General features: G+C 42.9%; 1 protein-coding gene across 2 annotated transcripts in view; it reads right to left on the bottom strand.

The window, feature by feature from the left end:
- Nucleotides 1-16,715, bottom strand: part of DCSTAMP (dendrocyte expressed seven transmembrane protein) — a 33,255-nt gene that overhangs the window by 5,735 nt on the left and 10,805 nt on the right. The window contains exons 2-4 of one of the 2 annotated variants that reach the window (XM_014477890.2): nucleotides 15,339-16,380; nucleotides 10,639-10,947; nucleotides 9,346-9,581 (exon numbers count right to left, since the gene is read on the bottom strand). In XM_014477890.2, coding sequence (XP_014333376.1) covers nucleotides 9,387-9,581; nucleotides 10,639-10,947; nucleotides 15,339-16,367 — 1,533 coding nt within the window. In that variant the 5' untranslated portion in view covers nucleotides 16,368-16,380 and the 3' untranslated portion in view covers nucleotides 9,346-9,386. Of the gene's footprint in view, nucleotides 1-7,222; nucleotides 9,582-10,638; nucleotides 10,948-15,338; nucleotides 16,381-16,715 lie in introns of those variants that run through there. The other variant, XM_070382822.1, reaches the window with a different exon arrangement.

Below are 16,715 nucleotides of genomic sequence, written 5' to 3'. Positions count from 1 at the left end.
TTATTCTTTGTGGGCAGTCACTACAATGGTTTCCTTTTAGAAAAAGAATTTTGATCAATATCTTTCATTCTCTAATTAATATATTACATTTAGAGTGAGTGCACTGTTTGCTTTGAAAAAGCCAGACTTTCCATTTTCAGCCAACTGATGTTGCAGCCTTACTTTAAACCTTATGAAATTATGACATTTAGAATATAATAACTATTCTGATTGTTTCTTTGTGTCTGTGGAGAAAACATTTATTTTGACCAAATGCTATCTTTTCCCTCTTTCATCAAATGGATCATACTTACGATCCAAGTGCATCTGTTGTTCTTTATGATTCATTGATCAACCATGAAAGAACAAACAAATCAGATGCTGAAACTTGGGTGGTAGGTTATCGGTGATTCTCTCCAGGAGACTGCAGTCTCCTAAAGAATCATAGACCTGAAGAGATGGCTTCTCACTGAGGAACAAAATGTTTAAACTTCACAGTGGGAAGCCTCCACTTTTAAGATCTGCATCTAAGAGATGGGCTGCCAAGACATCTAACTTTGAAAACCAATAAGGCTCTGTCCACAAGCCCCATGAGGCTATAGGGAGGTGGGCTCTTAAAGGGTTCCTGTCCTGGGATGCACCAGCCTGAAAGCTCAGGGTATAGGGCAGAGACAGAGTGCTTGGACTTTGTGAGAGAGAAGCCCATGTGCTGATCTTGGAGTTGGCCTGGGGGCAGGCATCTGATCTGACACGCATTTGGGGGCCTGCTGGCACTCTGAGGGGGGAAGTTAAGGGTCTGGTGGCCACTGTCTTGGCTCTCACCACCTCTGGACCCTGGGATTCCCCCAGTGGAACTTTTATAGGCATCTGGCTATCAGTCTTTGCAGCTGCTGTCCAGGGGCCACTCCTTGATCGCCTGGCTCTGATAGGCAGCCAGGCTTGCATGCCTGGATCCCAGGGCAATGTGGCAGTCTGCGAGATGGTTCTTGGTTGGTAGCCACCCGGGGCAGTGCACAGGTGGTGATCTGAGGTGCTCCCCCAAGTCCCACACGAGGCTCTCTGTCTGGGTGGCCTCTTGGCTGGTCCTGGAGCTTTGACCGGAAGGACAGGACCACCCGCAAGGCCCTGTGGATGCAGATGTGCTCTTGGGGCAGGTAGGCTATTGCAAAGCATCTCTGCAGCCTCCCACTGCCTCACTGTAGCTTGTGGATATCTCCCAGATGGAAGTGCATATGGTCATCTGGAGCCCCAGTTTGGGGGGTTGCTGCCCAGGGGACACCTCAAGATGATGGCCAGGGAGACATACCTTTGCAGTCCTGTAGCACTGGTACAGACTTACATGCTTTAAAGTTGCTGTCTGATAGTCTGGCTTCTTAATCACATACCACCACATGGCACGTTGATGCTGTTCAGTCACTAAGTTGTGTCCTACTCTTCATAACCCCATGAACTGCAGCACACCAGGCCTCCCTGTCCTTCATTATCTCCGAGTTTGCTCAAATTCATCTCCACTGAGTCAGTGATGCCATCCAGACTTCTCATCCTCTGTCACTCCTTTCTCCTCTTGCCCTCAATCTTTCCCAGCCTCAGGGTCTTTTCCAATGAATCAGCTTTTTGCATCAGTATTGGAGCTTCAGCTTTAGTGTCAGTCCTTCCAATGAATATTCAAGGTTGATTTCCTTTGGGATTGACTGGTTTGATCTCCTTGCTGTGCAAGGGCCATTCAAGAGTCTTCTCCAGCATGACAGTTTTAAATCATCAATTCTTTGGCCCTCAGCTTTCTTTATAGTCCAACTCTCACATCCATACATGACTACTGGAAAAACCATAGCTTTGACTATACAGACCTTTGTCAGCAAAGTGATGTCTCTGTTTTTTAATACACTGTCTATGTTTGTCATAGCTTTTCTTCTAACGAGCAGCATCTTTCAATTTCGTGGCTGCAATCACCAACTGTAGTGATTTTGGAGCCAAAGAAAGTGAAACCTGAGACTGTTTTCACTTTTTCCCCATCTATTTGCCATGAAGTAATGGGACTGGACGCCAAGATCTTCATTTTTGAATGTTGAGTTTTAAGCCAGCTTTTTCACTCTCCTCTTTCACCGTCATCAAGAGGCCCTTTAGTTCCTCTTCACTTTCTGCCATCAAAGTGATATCATCTGCATATCTGAGGTTGTTGATATTTCTCCCAGCAGTCTTGACTTCATCTTGTGAGTCATCCAGCCCAGCATTTCACATGAGATACTCTGCATACTAGTTAAATAAGCACGGTGACAATATACAGCCTTGACATACTTCTTTCCCACTTTTTAACCAGTCCATTGTTCCATGTCCAATTCTAACTATTGCTTCTTGTTCTGCATACAGGTTTCTCAGGAGGCAGGTAAAGTGGTCTGGTATTCCAATCTCTAAGAAATTTCCACAGTTTTCTGTGATCTACTCAGTCAAAGGCTTTACCTTAGTCAATGAAGCAGAAGTAGATGCTTTTATGGAATTCCCTTGCTTTTCCTATGATCCAGCGAATGTTGGCAATTCGATCTTCAGTTCCTCTGACTTTTCTAAATCCAGCTTCTTTATCTGGAAGTTCTTGGTTCTGCTGAAGCCTAGCTTGTAGACTTTTGAGCATAATTTTGCTAGCATGTGAAATGAGTACAATTGTATAGTAATTTGAACATTCTTTGGCATTGCCTTTCTTTGGGATTGGAATTAAAACTGACCTTTCCAGTCCAGTGGCCACTGCTGAGTTTTCCAAATTTGCTGGCATATTGAATGCAGCACTTTAACAGCATCATCTTTTAGGATTTGAAATAGCTCAGCTGGAATTCCATTGCCTCCACTACCTTCGTTTGTAGAATGCTTCCTACTGCTGACTTGACTTCACAGTCCAGGATGTCTGATTTTAGGTGGGTGACCACATCACCATGGTTATCCAGACTACTAAGACCTTTTTTACATAGTTCTTCTGTGTACTCTTGCCACCTCTTCTTAATCTCTTCTTCTGCTGTTAGATCCTTGCCATTTCTGTCTTTATTGTGCCCATCTTTGCATGAAATGAAAACTCTAAATATGAAAAATAATCTTCTACAATCTCACCAGCAATCATTGACTTTTTCATTCATGCCACTCTCTAATCTGTCCAGTTTATTTTCAGAATCTGTAATGACTTTTGTTTTCTTATATGATGATTTAAAAATACTATATTTGTTCAGTCAAAAAAAACCACCTCTCCTAAAAAGTTATGCATGTGCTTACTAAACACAGCATTAGTTTCTAATGTGTATGTCAGTGATAAATTTACGAATATCCTGGATTACCCTCCTTCTCTTTTTCTTGTGCTCTCCTGCAATAGTTCCTGGACTGACTTTGCTAACTGGTGCTTGTCAAAATAGATATTTTATATTCACCTCTTCAATTCAAGCTTACTAAACTTCACAGATATAGTGGTTCCAAACCATGATATAGTATAAAGAACAAGCAATTAGCTTGTCATTTTATTTAAGAGTACAAAGTTCCAATTTCAAAAGTTTTGCATGCATTTACCATAATTATATGAGAATCTTTTCAAAGCTGCTTTTTAATCTTTTGAATTTCCCTGTCTAACTTTGCCAAATACATTGATAGTAGTAATAAATCTTTACAATAATTATTTTTAAACAAATTTGCTTAGATTTTAAGACAAGTTTAATTTTTGTAAGCAATTTTATAAATATAGAAAGATACTGCGCATTCTCGAAAGCAATGATTTAAAAAGCTGATCTAATAAATTCTCTGGTGTATGAACTTTGATGAATTTATATATGGTGTATGAACTTATATAAATGCACACCACTATATCTTATGTTATCATAAGGCTTAATGATTATGGTCTTCGGGTAACATGAAAGGTTTCTTTTAAGTAGTACCCAACATCTTTAAGCAGAGAAGGCAATGGCAACCCACTCCAATACTCTTGCCTGGAAAATCCCATGGATGGAGGAGCCTGGAAGGCTGCAGTCCATGGGGTCACTAAGAGTCGGACACAACTGAGCAACTTCACTTTCACTTTTCACTGTCATGCATTGGAAAAGGAAATGGCAACCCACTCCAGTGTTCTTGCCTGGAGAATCCCAGGGACGGGGGAACCTGTTGGGCTGCGGTCTATGGGGTCGCACAGAGTCGGACACGACTGAAGCGACTTAGTGGCAGCAGCAGCAACATCTTTAAGAGAACAATTAACTGTCTTTACTTGGAGGCAGTGTGAAGGATTGGTGACTCTAATCATTTTTATCAGAGTAATTAAAGTAAATGAGTTAACCATATCATTAAAACTTATTTTGCCTTAAATGCAACAATAATAATAATTGACCTCAGTGGTCTTTGTCAGTATTACTGACTGGGTGAAAAAGTTAGTGCTTACTTCCTTAGGCATTAGATATTTTTATTTCTTTCTCTTAAGTGAATTAAGACAAAAATGTATGATACGGGAAGATGTAAACATATCCCATATTATAATTTGGATTGACTAGGATCTAACAGAAAAAGCAGCAGATACAGAATCTAAGAGGAAAGACAATATTTAACATCCTCAGTATGACAGTAAAAGAAATGTATTAGTATGAAGATTTTTAGAATTTTTGTATCTTATTGTCAAAGAGAAACACAACTGACAACAAATATGGAGTCAATGAGGGCATCATAATGACACTTATAGCAAAATATGGCCACCAAGTGCAGATTCATGAGATGAGAAAGAGTGATTTAGACCATGTGATACAGTTTATAAGCCATTAAAATTAGAGGTGAAAGGAAGTTGTATTAAATTACTTAGGGCAAAATTAGAGGTGAAAGGAAGTTGTATTAAATTACTTAGGGCAATATCTTTCTGCCTCTACAAGATTAAGAGAGCGCACTTCACAATAGATGTCTTCAGAAATTTAACTGACCATTCATTTAAATCTAAAGTGGATAAGCTGAAATTTAATAAGCATTTTATGTCCTACATTAGATTGGCCCTAATAAGCAAGTCTGAATCTTGTTTTCAAGATGAAAATTGCCTTTGGTGACCAGCACCTCTTTGCCTGTCTGTCCTTCCAGTAGGGACAAGCTCTTCAGAATAAGGGCAAGCATGCCTAGCAGATAATAACAGCAGGACATTCTCCAGGTGTCTGGCGAACTGTTCAAAGTCATGGTCCATTAGAAACAACAAAGGTAATTTGGTTTCAAGGAAATTGAGACCCCTTTACCAACGCCTCTAGTGCCCTTCTCCTAGAGAAGAGGGGTAAACAGAGCATTCAGTTTAGAGCGTTCGGTGAGGGCAGAAACAGGCACTGTTCCCTGAAAGCACTGCCTGCTCCATGCCCTTGGGACTTAGCAAAAGCTACCACATATTATTGTTTATTGTCTAAGCATACGTCTGTCTTCCTGACTAGACTGAAAGCATCCCAGAGGCAGGGACAAAGATGAGTTATCTGGGCATCCCCAGCACCTTCTATGTGCCCTGTGCAAAATTTTGCTGTGGATAAAGGTGATATTTTTAGGTAAATAAGTAAGCTAGTTAATTAATAGAATTTAGGAAGGCTGAGGATCCAATTTTCTCTAAAAATTGAGTAGTAGTAGTAGTATTTTTAATTTTTCATTAAAGTATAATTGATTTATAATGTGTTCTTTTCTGCCATAGAGCAAAGTGATTCTGTGATATATACACATTCTTTTTAAAATATTCTTTCCCACTATGGTTCAGCTTAGAATACCGAATATACTTCTCTTTGCATACAGTGCGTGTGTGCTAAGTCTCTTCAGTCCTGTCCAACTCTGCGATCCTTTGGACTGCAGCCCGCCAGCCTCCTCTGTCCATGGGATTCTCCAGGCAAGAATACTGGAGTGGGTTGCCACGTTCTCCTCCAGGGGATCTTCCTGACTCAGAGATCAAACCCGCGTCTCTACGTCTAAGCTGCAATGGCAGGAGGGTTCTTTAGCACTTGGCCGCCTGGGAAGCCTGTGCTGTGCAGCAGGACCTTGCTTATCCATTCTATATAGAAGAGCTTACATCTGTCACCCCCATCTCCCACTCCTCCCCTCCTCAACGCCCTCTCCCTTGGCAACCACAAATCTCTTCTATCTGTCCTTGAGTCTGCTTCTGTTTTATAGATAGGTTCATTTGAGTCATATTTTAGATTCTACGTAAGAGTGATATCATATTGTATTTGTCTTTCTCTTTCTGACTTACTTCACACAGTATGATAATCTCTAATTGCATCCACGTTACTGCAGATGGCATTATTTTGCTCTTTTTTATGGCTGAGTAGTATTCCATTGTGCTGATATATAGGCACCACATCTTTATCCATTCCTCTGTGGATGGACATTTAGGTTGCTTCCATGTCCTGGCAACTGTAAGCAGTGCTGCTATGAACATAAGGGTGCATATATCTTGAATTATAGTTTTGTCTGTATATATGCCCAGGAATGGGATTGCTAGATCATGTGGTAATTCTATTTTTAGTTTTCTGAGGAACCTCCATGCTATTTTCCATAGCAGCAGCATCAACTTTCATTTCCAGCAACAGCGCAGGAGGGTTACCTTTTCTCCACACCCTCTCCAGCATTTGTTATCTGTAGATTTTTTAATGATGACTATTCTGAACTGTGTGAGGTGGTACCTTATTGTAGTTCTAATTTGCATTTCTCTAATCAACAATATTGAGCATCTTTTCATGTGTCTACTGGCCATCTGTATTTCTTCTTTGGAGAAATGTCTGTTCGGGTCTTCTGCCCATTTTTTGACTGTGTTGTTTGGTTTTTTGTTGTTTGTGTTGTTGAGTTGTATGAACCGTTTGGAAACGAAGTCCTTGTCATTTACAAATATTTTTTCTCATTCTGTAGGCTTTTTGTTTTGTTTATCGTTTCCTTTGCCATGCAAAAGCTTGAAAATTTGATTAGGTCTCATTCGTTTATTCTTGTTTTTATTTCTATTGCCTTGGGAGACTGACCTAAGAAAACATTGGTACAATTTATGTCAGAGAATACTTTGCCTATGATCTCTTCTAAGAATTTTATGGTATCATGTCTTATGTTTAGGCCATTTAGAGTTTATTGTGTGTATGAGTGTATTCTAACTTTAGCAGATGATTTTTTGCCTTAGTTAATGTGGGGCAGATCCCTTCTCTAGGAGAAATAAGTGCCAAATGAGTAAAAAAAATCACATATCGTATCAATGTATTAATATATATATTTGTTTAGAAAATACAGTAAAGCATAAAATCATTAGAATATTTATAAAATCCAAAACTACAAATTTATCTTCACCACAGGTCTTTTTTGGTCAAAAAGTTATGCTAATTAAATCAACACTTATCAGAGTTTGGGCTCTAGAGCTGGTCCTATGTGCTATTAATAGCTATTACAATTAAAATTGTACCAAAGTTTAATAATTTGAGAAAATTTGGGGTGAAACAAAATTATATGATATTCCTTTATTATAGGGTTTCTCAAAGATCTATTATTAAAGGGTTTCTTTTAATTCTTAAAAATTATGCCAACATGCTTTATGGATCTTCAAGGTTGGAAGGCAGCTGATACGGATTTATTAACATCATTTATCTCTTTTATGAAACAACTAAGGGATTAGTGGTTTGAGGAACACACTTTGGGAAATGCTGACTCAGACAGAATTCTAATGTAGGCTCCTTCTGCTAGAGAAATTTCACCATTGACGACCTGTATTTAAAGAACTGCAATGTAAAACTTCCTGGAATGATGGTTCTCAGCGCTGGCTGACCGTTAGAATCATCTGGGAACTTTAAACATGCGGAAGCCAAGACCCCATCCTAGGCAAGATAAGTCAGGGTTTCTGAGGGTAAGTTTCCCATCGAGAAGATAGAAATAATACTACCAACCTCACAGGATTATCATGAAACATAAATGAGATCATATGTGTAAAATGCCCACTCCAGTGCCCAAAATGAAAGTTGTCTTTGAAAAAAAAAAAAAGTTTCTTTCTAGGGATAATGTAGAATTTCAATTTAAAAATGTAGAAGATATTACGAAAATAGAAAATCACTATTTGGCTGGCACTGTTTTGCCTCCTTGAATGCAAAAACTAAAGGGTAAATGTATGATGAGAAACAGGATGTTTGCCTAGTCTCAAGGGATTTCCTCACGACATACTTATTCATTACAAAGGGAAAATAGCGACTTCAACAGTGGAAGAATCTGCGGACCCCATCTGAATTAAGCAAAGAAAGGCGGCCTCACCAGTAACGAGGCACGTCTACATGACCTACCCCGATTTCGTGCATTGAGACGAGCACGCCAGCACTTCTGCAGTACCGTTGCCAAAAAATACGTCTCCAGGGTTTCCTTACTAGGAAACATCGGACAAACCCAAATCAAAGGACATTTCACAAAATAACTGGCAGCACTCTTCAGAAGTGTCAAGGTCATGAAATAAAAAGAAAGACACGCTAAGGAACTGTCCCCGATCAGACGAGAGTGAGGAACTATGACAAACACATACAATGCGTGAGGCTGGACTGGATGAAGGACCAGTCCTTGGGACATTAGTGGGATATTAGTGGGACAATTGGTGAAAATCCAATGAGTTTTGTAGATTCTGCATTTTCCAAATGCTATTACCTGGTTATGACAATTGTGCTGCAGTTATATAAGATGGTAACTTTCGGAGATGAGGGGTGATAGGTAGGTGGAATGCGGTACTATTTTGCAACTTTTTTGTAAGTCTGAAAAATTTTCAAAATGAAAAGTTTTAAAAAATTTGATGTGTATTTCTTTCCTACTCGGACACTATATAGAAAACAGAATCAGTATTTTGTTTTCTTAGGTATTATAGGGGAAATATGTCTCTGTGCTCTACAGTGTATGTTGAGTATCATGAAAAAGAGGCCCAAGGTGAACATTGTAACCAGTCTTTCATATGATGTTAATAAATGTGTTCTCTAAATAAATGGGGCTAGAGGATTTGGTAAAAGAGGAAAAACCAAAGAGATCCAGGAAAGTAGAGGGTAGGAGAGAGGAGATGGTGGGAAGAAATTGGGAGCTGCTGGAACGGGTTTTGGAAAGAGTTCTTGAGTAAGGCTGCAGGAGGCAGACAGACAGTTGTGAGAATAGGAAGTAACCATGAAAGATATTAAGGAGGGCAGAGAAGGGACAGAAGCACTGAAAGATATTTTCCTGGCATCATACATGTATTTCTCCTTGATATTCGCTTGTGAGTCTATAGTAGAGATTTTTATTTTTTCTAATTTTTTCCTTTGAATATTAATCTGTGCTGAGACTCATCCTTGAAGGGCCTGGGTTATAGTCCTGTTACACTGACACACAGCCCAGACAACGTGCCTGGTCTGTGAGACAGACAGCTTAACTGTTTACCTGGGAGCCCTTTATGGAAAAAGTAGCTTGACCCTGCAAACTTAAGCCACTGAAGGATCCTGCTGTGCAGTTCTCTCTTGCTGGGGATGAGGAAGGGCCGCCATCTGTAGACTTGAGAAGGACTGCTGGCACAGGGTGGATGAAGAGCTGTGTGGGGTCTCTTCTGGGTTGTCTTCACTGGCAATGTCCATTTGTTTCTTCCCAATCATTTTCAAGACTGGAAGCCAGAAATGAATCTGAAAAGACACAAAGTTGGACGAATGAGCATTAGAATTATTTCAGCTGCCACTGACAAAAACTTTTCAAAAGACTTTGAAAATGGCCAGAAAAGCTTATCCTTAAGGATTGCCTTGGTCTTTCATTGTCTATGAAATATTTTCCGATTATGTAAGTTGTAGATGGCTGATGGCAACAATGCAAATTATTCCTGTCCATAGGCATGCAAATGAATTTCACCCAATAGGATACAACTCATCCTCCTATCCACCCTGTTGGAACAAGCCAGTTTTGCATCTATTAAGCAAATTAATTTTGGTCTTCTCAGTGGTTTGTATATATGTGTGTGATTTAAATTGTTCTTTGAATTGGTTGGAATTTCTTATTGTTCCCTTTTTAATTAATAAGCTGAATAAAGTCTTTGACAAGCGTTCATTTTATATGTGTGTGAAAGTCATTATGTCATCATACATATGTATAAATATACATATATCATATAAATATCATCATATATTTTTTAAAAACTTCAATGTTTATTTATGCAGCTGCACCAGGTCTTAATTGCAGCAGGTAAGATCTAGGTCCCTGGGAATCAAACTCGGGTCCCCTGCATTGGAAGCTTAGAGTCTTAGCCACTAGACTACAAGAACAGTCCCTATGTCTTTTAATGCTGGACAATGAGCAAATTCTTTGGAGTTTACCAAGCTGTAGCAGATACTTCCCTTCTGTTCTTTGCTTACTCTGGTAAAATAACTCTGGGCATTGTCCTTTAGCAGCCATTAGAGGAGGCATTCCCAGTAGCTTCTCTTCAATAAGACTGAAAAACTCACTTGGAATCAGCGTTTTGAAGGATTATTCTTGCAGAATCTTCTGGAATGACCAGCATTATTGTAGAATCTTCTGGACCTAGCCATGTGTGTCTGTTCCCCATCTTCACCCCCTCACCCCCAAGGTCTCCCCACCTGTTGCTGGGGATATAAGCCTTAACGTAAACTTGAAAGAGTGCTTTGAAATTCCATTTGCCCTTGAAGCTCAAAATTTCCCTAGTTACAGGTCACACCCCCATTTCAGCTTTACCTTTGTAAAGTACAGGCTCAGTTTCCCTTTTACTTCTCCCACTGGCCGCTTTGATCTTTTCTTTAGTATCTTTGCGTGGAGGTATTGCATGCGCTCCCTCTGCACGCTCGGGTAGAAGGATGCTGACACCAGGATTTTAAGCTGCATCAGGATGGAGGACAACAGTCCTAGCGTCACTAGTATCACGAGAATGATGCTGAGAGGAATCCAGGTCTTAGATAGAAGGAGCTTCGGTTTAGGGATGCAGGTCTGTTCAAACAGAGATATATTAAAGGAAGAAGCATGGATGATATCTTGAGTCCCTTGTTCCTAAAATGAAAGAATAAAAACATCAAGATCCATGCCATTTTCATACCCTGCCCTAGTCTTTTCTCTGTACTGCTCTGCAGCAGGTAGCATTTATCTTAAAACAGGCAGGGAGCTTTGGTGGAAGGAGCTATTCCAACTCCTTTTATGTGCAACGATTGGAGTAGAGAAGGGAGGAGTTTCCGTTGTAGCTACTGCAGTGTTTTGCAAAGTGGATTTGGGGAAATATCGACTTCTTTGAGAGAAGAATATCAGGTAAGTTTGTTTGCTGTCTCATCTTTAGAGAGAAATGATGCCCACGAGACTGTTGAAGGCTCCGAGAAGAAAGCAGAGAAATTTGTTCACTTCAGCAAATCCTTCTCCTAATGATGTTTGAAAGGATTTTAAAATAATGTATTATTTTCGTTTTGGCTGCACTGGGCTTTTATTGCTGCGCATGGTTTTCTCTAGTTGTGGCAAATCGGGGCTACTCTCTAGTTGCGATGCTTCTCATCGCAGTGGCTTTTCTTGTTGCAGAGAACAGGCTTTAGGCACTGAGGTTTCAGTAGTTGTGGCACACCCGTGGGCTTAATTGCTCTGCAGCATGTGGGATCTTCCAGACCAGGGATCAAACTCATGTCCCCTGCACTGGCAGGCAGATTCTTAACCACTGGACCACCAGGGAAAAGAAAAAAGTGAAAGTCACTCAGTCATGTCTGACTCTTTGCGTTCCTTGGACTATGTAGCCTGCCAGGCTCCTTTGTCCATGGAATTCTCCAGGCCAGAATACTGGAGTGGGTAGCCGTTCCCTTCTCCAGGGCATCTTAGCAAACCAGGGATCAAACCCGGGTCTCCTGCACTGCAGGCAGATTCTTCACCATCTGAGCCACCAAGGAAGCCCAGACCACCAGGCAAGTCCTCTTCTAATAATTTCGACCGCATAACCCACGTATGGAACACCTGTTTCTATACTTCAGAGGATGTGGGATTCATGAAAAAATGGTTTTAGCTCAACTGGAAGAGATTTTTTTGTAGCAGAGCCCATCAAGACCCAGTCATAGACTCTGCATCTTGACAAATACCCCATCAGCAGACCACAAGGTCATAACGATGTGGAGGCATTGAATTATGTTCTCAGTCACCCTTCTAGAGCTTGAAGTGGCAGGGATGGGGTGGAATTATTCTTGATGCAAGGATACTAAAAAGAGTATATTTACTGAAAGTAGTTCTAAAATCCTATTTATAGAGGTCTCAAAATAGGACAATTTCTCATCTCTCTTGGATGCTAGGAGGGGTACATTCCTTCCTGCTTGAAGGCAACAGAATAAACCAGCTGCCCTCATCAAACTGACCCAGAGGGCAGATGACATTGGGCCACCCAGACAAGCCACCAGCAGGAGATGTGTGTGCTGATTCAGCTCTTACTTTTCCCTGACCTGAGAAAGTCACATCATCTCTCAGTGGATCTGTTTTCCAATTTGGTAAAACAGGAATTAATGGACCAGATCCTGCCCACGAATAAACTACTCCCAGTGTAAATTAAGCACCTTGGGGATGGAGCATTAACCTTATAGACTGGAATACTTAGTAAGTTATTATCACCCCAGTGCCCCAGAGCCCTGGGACCCAAAAGCCGGCAATGACTTCTGAAAAGAACCCAACCACACCCAGAGAACACTGTGCACCTTAGATTCACCCCAATACCAGTGAAAAATCTGGAAACCCCAATCCTGGGACTTTAACACAAATGTCAAGTCCAATCTGCAATTTCCCCAGCACTGTAGCTAGGTGGGAGAAAGCCTTCTTGTTGCCTCTCCTTTTCTCTTTTTTAAAAAAGACAGTTTGCCTGAGATTAAGTAGAGAGTTTTTGGTCCCCAGAGCAAAGGCATGCACTCTTTTTAATACCGTTGAAGAAACAAACACATCGATTGAGTCAGTGATGAGAAATCCTGCAATAAAAAAACAGCGGGTGTCCGGTCTGGAAAGAAGTTATTTAGTTTAGGAATCTAACCGAGGATTTTGCAGTTGGGAATCAGGATTGAGTCAACAATTTTGTAAGGGCTTAATAGACGGTAGTGTGGAAGACAAACTCTCAAAATACAGAGCAATGTATTAAATGGTATTCCAATGTTTTAAAATGCGTTTGCCTCTCCCAAGTAAACAATTTGCCAGAATGGCATCAAGTCACAAACAAAAAGATTCGCTCAGGTAGCAGACAGTCCTAAAAAGTTAATGCAGAATGGTGTTGGGCACACAGTAGGTGCTCAATAAGTAGCGACCTAGTAGCTACTTTTTTCTTACAGTGCCCAGCCATCCAGCCAGGTCTAGTCACATCATCTGCCATCTTTCTTCTTTAAATAAATCATATGAAAGTGGGAGGAACCTTGAGCCAGTGTTTCTCCTCTTGCTTGCTGCTGCTGCTGCTAAGTCGCTTCAGTCGTGTCCGACTCTGTGCGACCCCATAGATGGCAGCCCGCCAGGCTCCCCGTCCCTGGGATTCTCCAGGCAAGAACACTGGAGTGGCTTGCCATTTCCTTCTCCAATGCGTGAAAGTGAAAAGTGAAAGTGAAGTCTCTCAGTCCTGTCCAATTCTTCACGACCCCATGGACTGCAGCCTACCAGGCTCCTTCGTCCATGCGATTTTCCAGGCAAGAGTACTGGAGTGGGTTGCCATTGCCCTCTCCTCTTGCTTGACTGCTTTGCAAATCTGCCCCACCTGAGGGACCAGAAATCTCCAAGGACATCCAGGAATAAGAGAGGCACTGCCAGTCACGTGGAAGCCAGCCGCTGGAGGCACGGTCTCCCAGGCTCCGCAGCAGAGTCTGAGAGGAGCCGGAACAGCAGTCTCATACTCACATCTGTCCCAGCGCCCACTGCCCTGTTGTCCTTGTGAGTGTCTGAGTCGGCCTCCCCCTGCCAGATCATGAGGTGCTTGACGGTAGCCCTCACGCTTGAGACATCTTTGCATCCCCAGGACCCCCGCAACAACACCCAAAAATGTATTTGTCAGGACATTGTCACTGGGAAGTTTCTGGGCCTTTTTCAAAAGGCATAGATCACTTCTGTCTCCCACCGTCTCCCCACCCAACCCCCGTCTAAAACAGTGAGAATTCACAAACCAGGCATGGGTTTTGGCTGAGAGAGAAACAGATGAGAGAGGAGCAAAAAGAGAAAGAAAGAGAGGAGCTGGTTAAAAAAGGGACTACGAAGGGGATGGGGTGTGGGGAGGGAGGGAGGGGTTCTTTTACCAGCTGCCCCCCAGGATCCAGCCAGCCTGAAAAATCTTATTTGGCTTCCATCTGAGATGCTGCTTCCATTATCCACTCTGCTCCAGATATCTTGAGCAATAGGGGGTTCTTGTAATTAACTGAAGTCTTCAGGGGAAGGGAATGCTCAGAGTAATCAACTCTGAGAAGCAGCCCAGGAGTGGGAGAGACAGGGGCCAGACAGCACCTGCTGACCAGGAGAAAATGGAGGGAGAGTGTGGACACTGCAGGAGGAAGTGGGGTTTCAGAGGAGGGTTTCCAGGTCCCCTTCTGCCCTTCCCCTCTGAGATTTCCCCCGGCAGAGGCACAACCTCCTGTAGCTCCATAAAGAGGAAAGAGTCGGACACATGGAAACAGTGGACGGTGTTTTCACCAGCCCAGGCTAGTACACACCACCCAGCGTGCATGACTTTCCTACACACGCGCATGTGCAAACACATACAGCTATACACATTGTGTGTGCACATGCACACAGACACATACACGAGACACACAAGTGCACGTCCCACCTAGCTCAGCTCCACACTGACTGGGTTTAAAAACAAGTAAGACAAGTATCTGACAGCATGCAGATCCTCTGAAATGTCCAGAATGGGCTCAGTCATGTCTGACTCTTTGTGACCCCGTGGACTGTAGCCCTCCATGCTCCTCTGTCCATGGCAAATATTCCAACCAAGCATACTGGAGTGGGTTGCCATTTCCTACCTTAGGGAATCTTCCCAACCCAGGGATCTAACCCAAGTCTCTTGCATCTCTTGCATTGGTAGGTGGATTCTTTACCACTGTACCTGGAAAGTGGCAAGGGAAGCCTCCTGAAATGTCCACGTAATCATAAACTGCCACAGGGAAAAAATGGAAAAGAGGAAAGGTGGGATGAACAAAAACCATGGTCTTTTTCGTTGGGACACAGCTGCCCCAGGAAACTAACGCAGTGATCAAAGACGTTCAGAACGTTATCATATAACACTGGGGTTTCAACTCAGTTTAACCAACTCATTTGGGGCTCTTCCTACATTCCAGGCTCCATGCCAGGCCCTGAGGATCCAGAAAGGAAATAAAACACTGCCCTTCCTTGGGATGTTCACGATCTTTTGCAAAGAGACAGCGAACAGCGAGGATACCAGGTGAGATGGGCCTGTGAGCACCTACCTGTCTGTGCAGTTTCAAGCGCACCTCGAGCCCTGGCAGGCTTTGGAAATGTTTGCTCATGGAGAAAATGAGCGAGTACAGCAGATAATCTATGGCTGCAAACAGCAGCCAGATATAGAGGTGGGTAAGAACCGGGAGGAAAAACAGGCCCAGGTTCCTCCTGTCTTTAGGAGTCAGCCAGAAAGACGGGATGACGACATACTTCTTCCTTTCCTGCTTATTCAGCGGGAGGACACAGGGCCTCTGTTCACGCCTCTCCCTTTCGTCCAGCTGAACAAAGTGCCTGGTGAGGTAGATGTTCTCAAACTTCCAGCCACAAGGGTCCAAGAATCGCTTCATGAAGAGGCCAGTGCCAAGCAGCACCAGCAGCAGCCCTGTGAGGGCAAGGAGCTGCCGCCCCAGGGAGCACAGCACCTCCGTCGCCATCACCATCTGGTACAAGACACCCAGGGCTTTGTCCGTGGTGTCGTTGAGCTGAGCCTCCAGGGCTTGGCTGGGACTGAAAAGAGAGACCTCCAGGGTCTGGTTCCAGGACACAAGATCATCAAATAGACTCAGGTGAGTGACAAGGCCGTACACCCACCGAATTGCTTCGATATATTTTTTCAAAAGTGGGAAATGGATGGCAAAGCTCTTTGCCCTCAGGTTGCAAGTCATACTGTCCAGGAGCCCTTTAAAGTTGTGAAAGATATTTTCCACGTGTCCGAAGATGACCACCCCTGTGCCCGCAGCAATCAAAGCGTTCCTGCCTTCACGCAGGCCGCACGAGAGGAAGAACAGCAGAATGAAACACCGTGCGTGCTTGGAGCAGCACAGCAGAACGCACGTGGCCATCCAGGAGGTGATGAAGACGGTGAGTGAGGACAGGAACCAGTAGAAGGCCCCAGAGAGGAGGCCCACGGAAATGAAAGCGACAAAACAGCAGACGCCCGCGTGCTGGGCAAAGGCCATCCATCCAGGGCTTCTTGGAGACACATACGTCCCCCAGAGGCTTAAGAAGATGTTGCCGCCTGAGGTCCAGACACCCATGCTCCCTGTGTCCCTGGAAATGAAAAAGAAACCAGGGTCAGATGCTGCTTTTAAGTGTCCTCTGTCACTTTGCAAAGGGCACGGTGATAGACTGATTGCAAAAAGAATGGCCATAATTCTTTACCCTTCTCAGTCTCCACACTGTTTTCAAACTTAAATTGGGTCCACTCGCCTGAACGTAGTAAAGCTAACCTACTGGCACCAGATTGTGGGGAAGGGAAGTACAGACTTTATCCCAAGGTCCCCAGGGTGGGGCCAAGCAGGAGAATGGGCAGCTTGAGTTCAAAAGACCCAAACTTGATATAAATGAGCTTATTTATGAACCAGAAATAGACTCACAGACACAGA

The sequence above is a fragment of the Bos mutus genome, chromosome 14 (genome assembly GCF_027580195.1).
Source record: "Bos mutus isolate GX-2022 chromosome 14, NWIPB_WYAK_1.1, whole genome shotgun sequence".
Classification (NCBI taxonomy): Eukaryota; Metazoa; Chordata; class Mammalia; order Artiodactyla; family Bovidae; genus Bos; species Bos mutus.
Note: the sequence above shows the minus strand (reverse complement) of the source record. Positions and strands in the feature narration are given on the sequence as shown.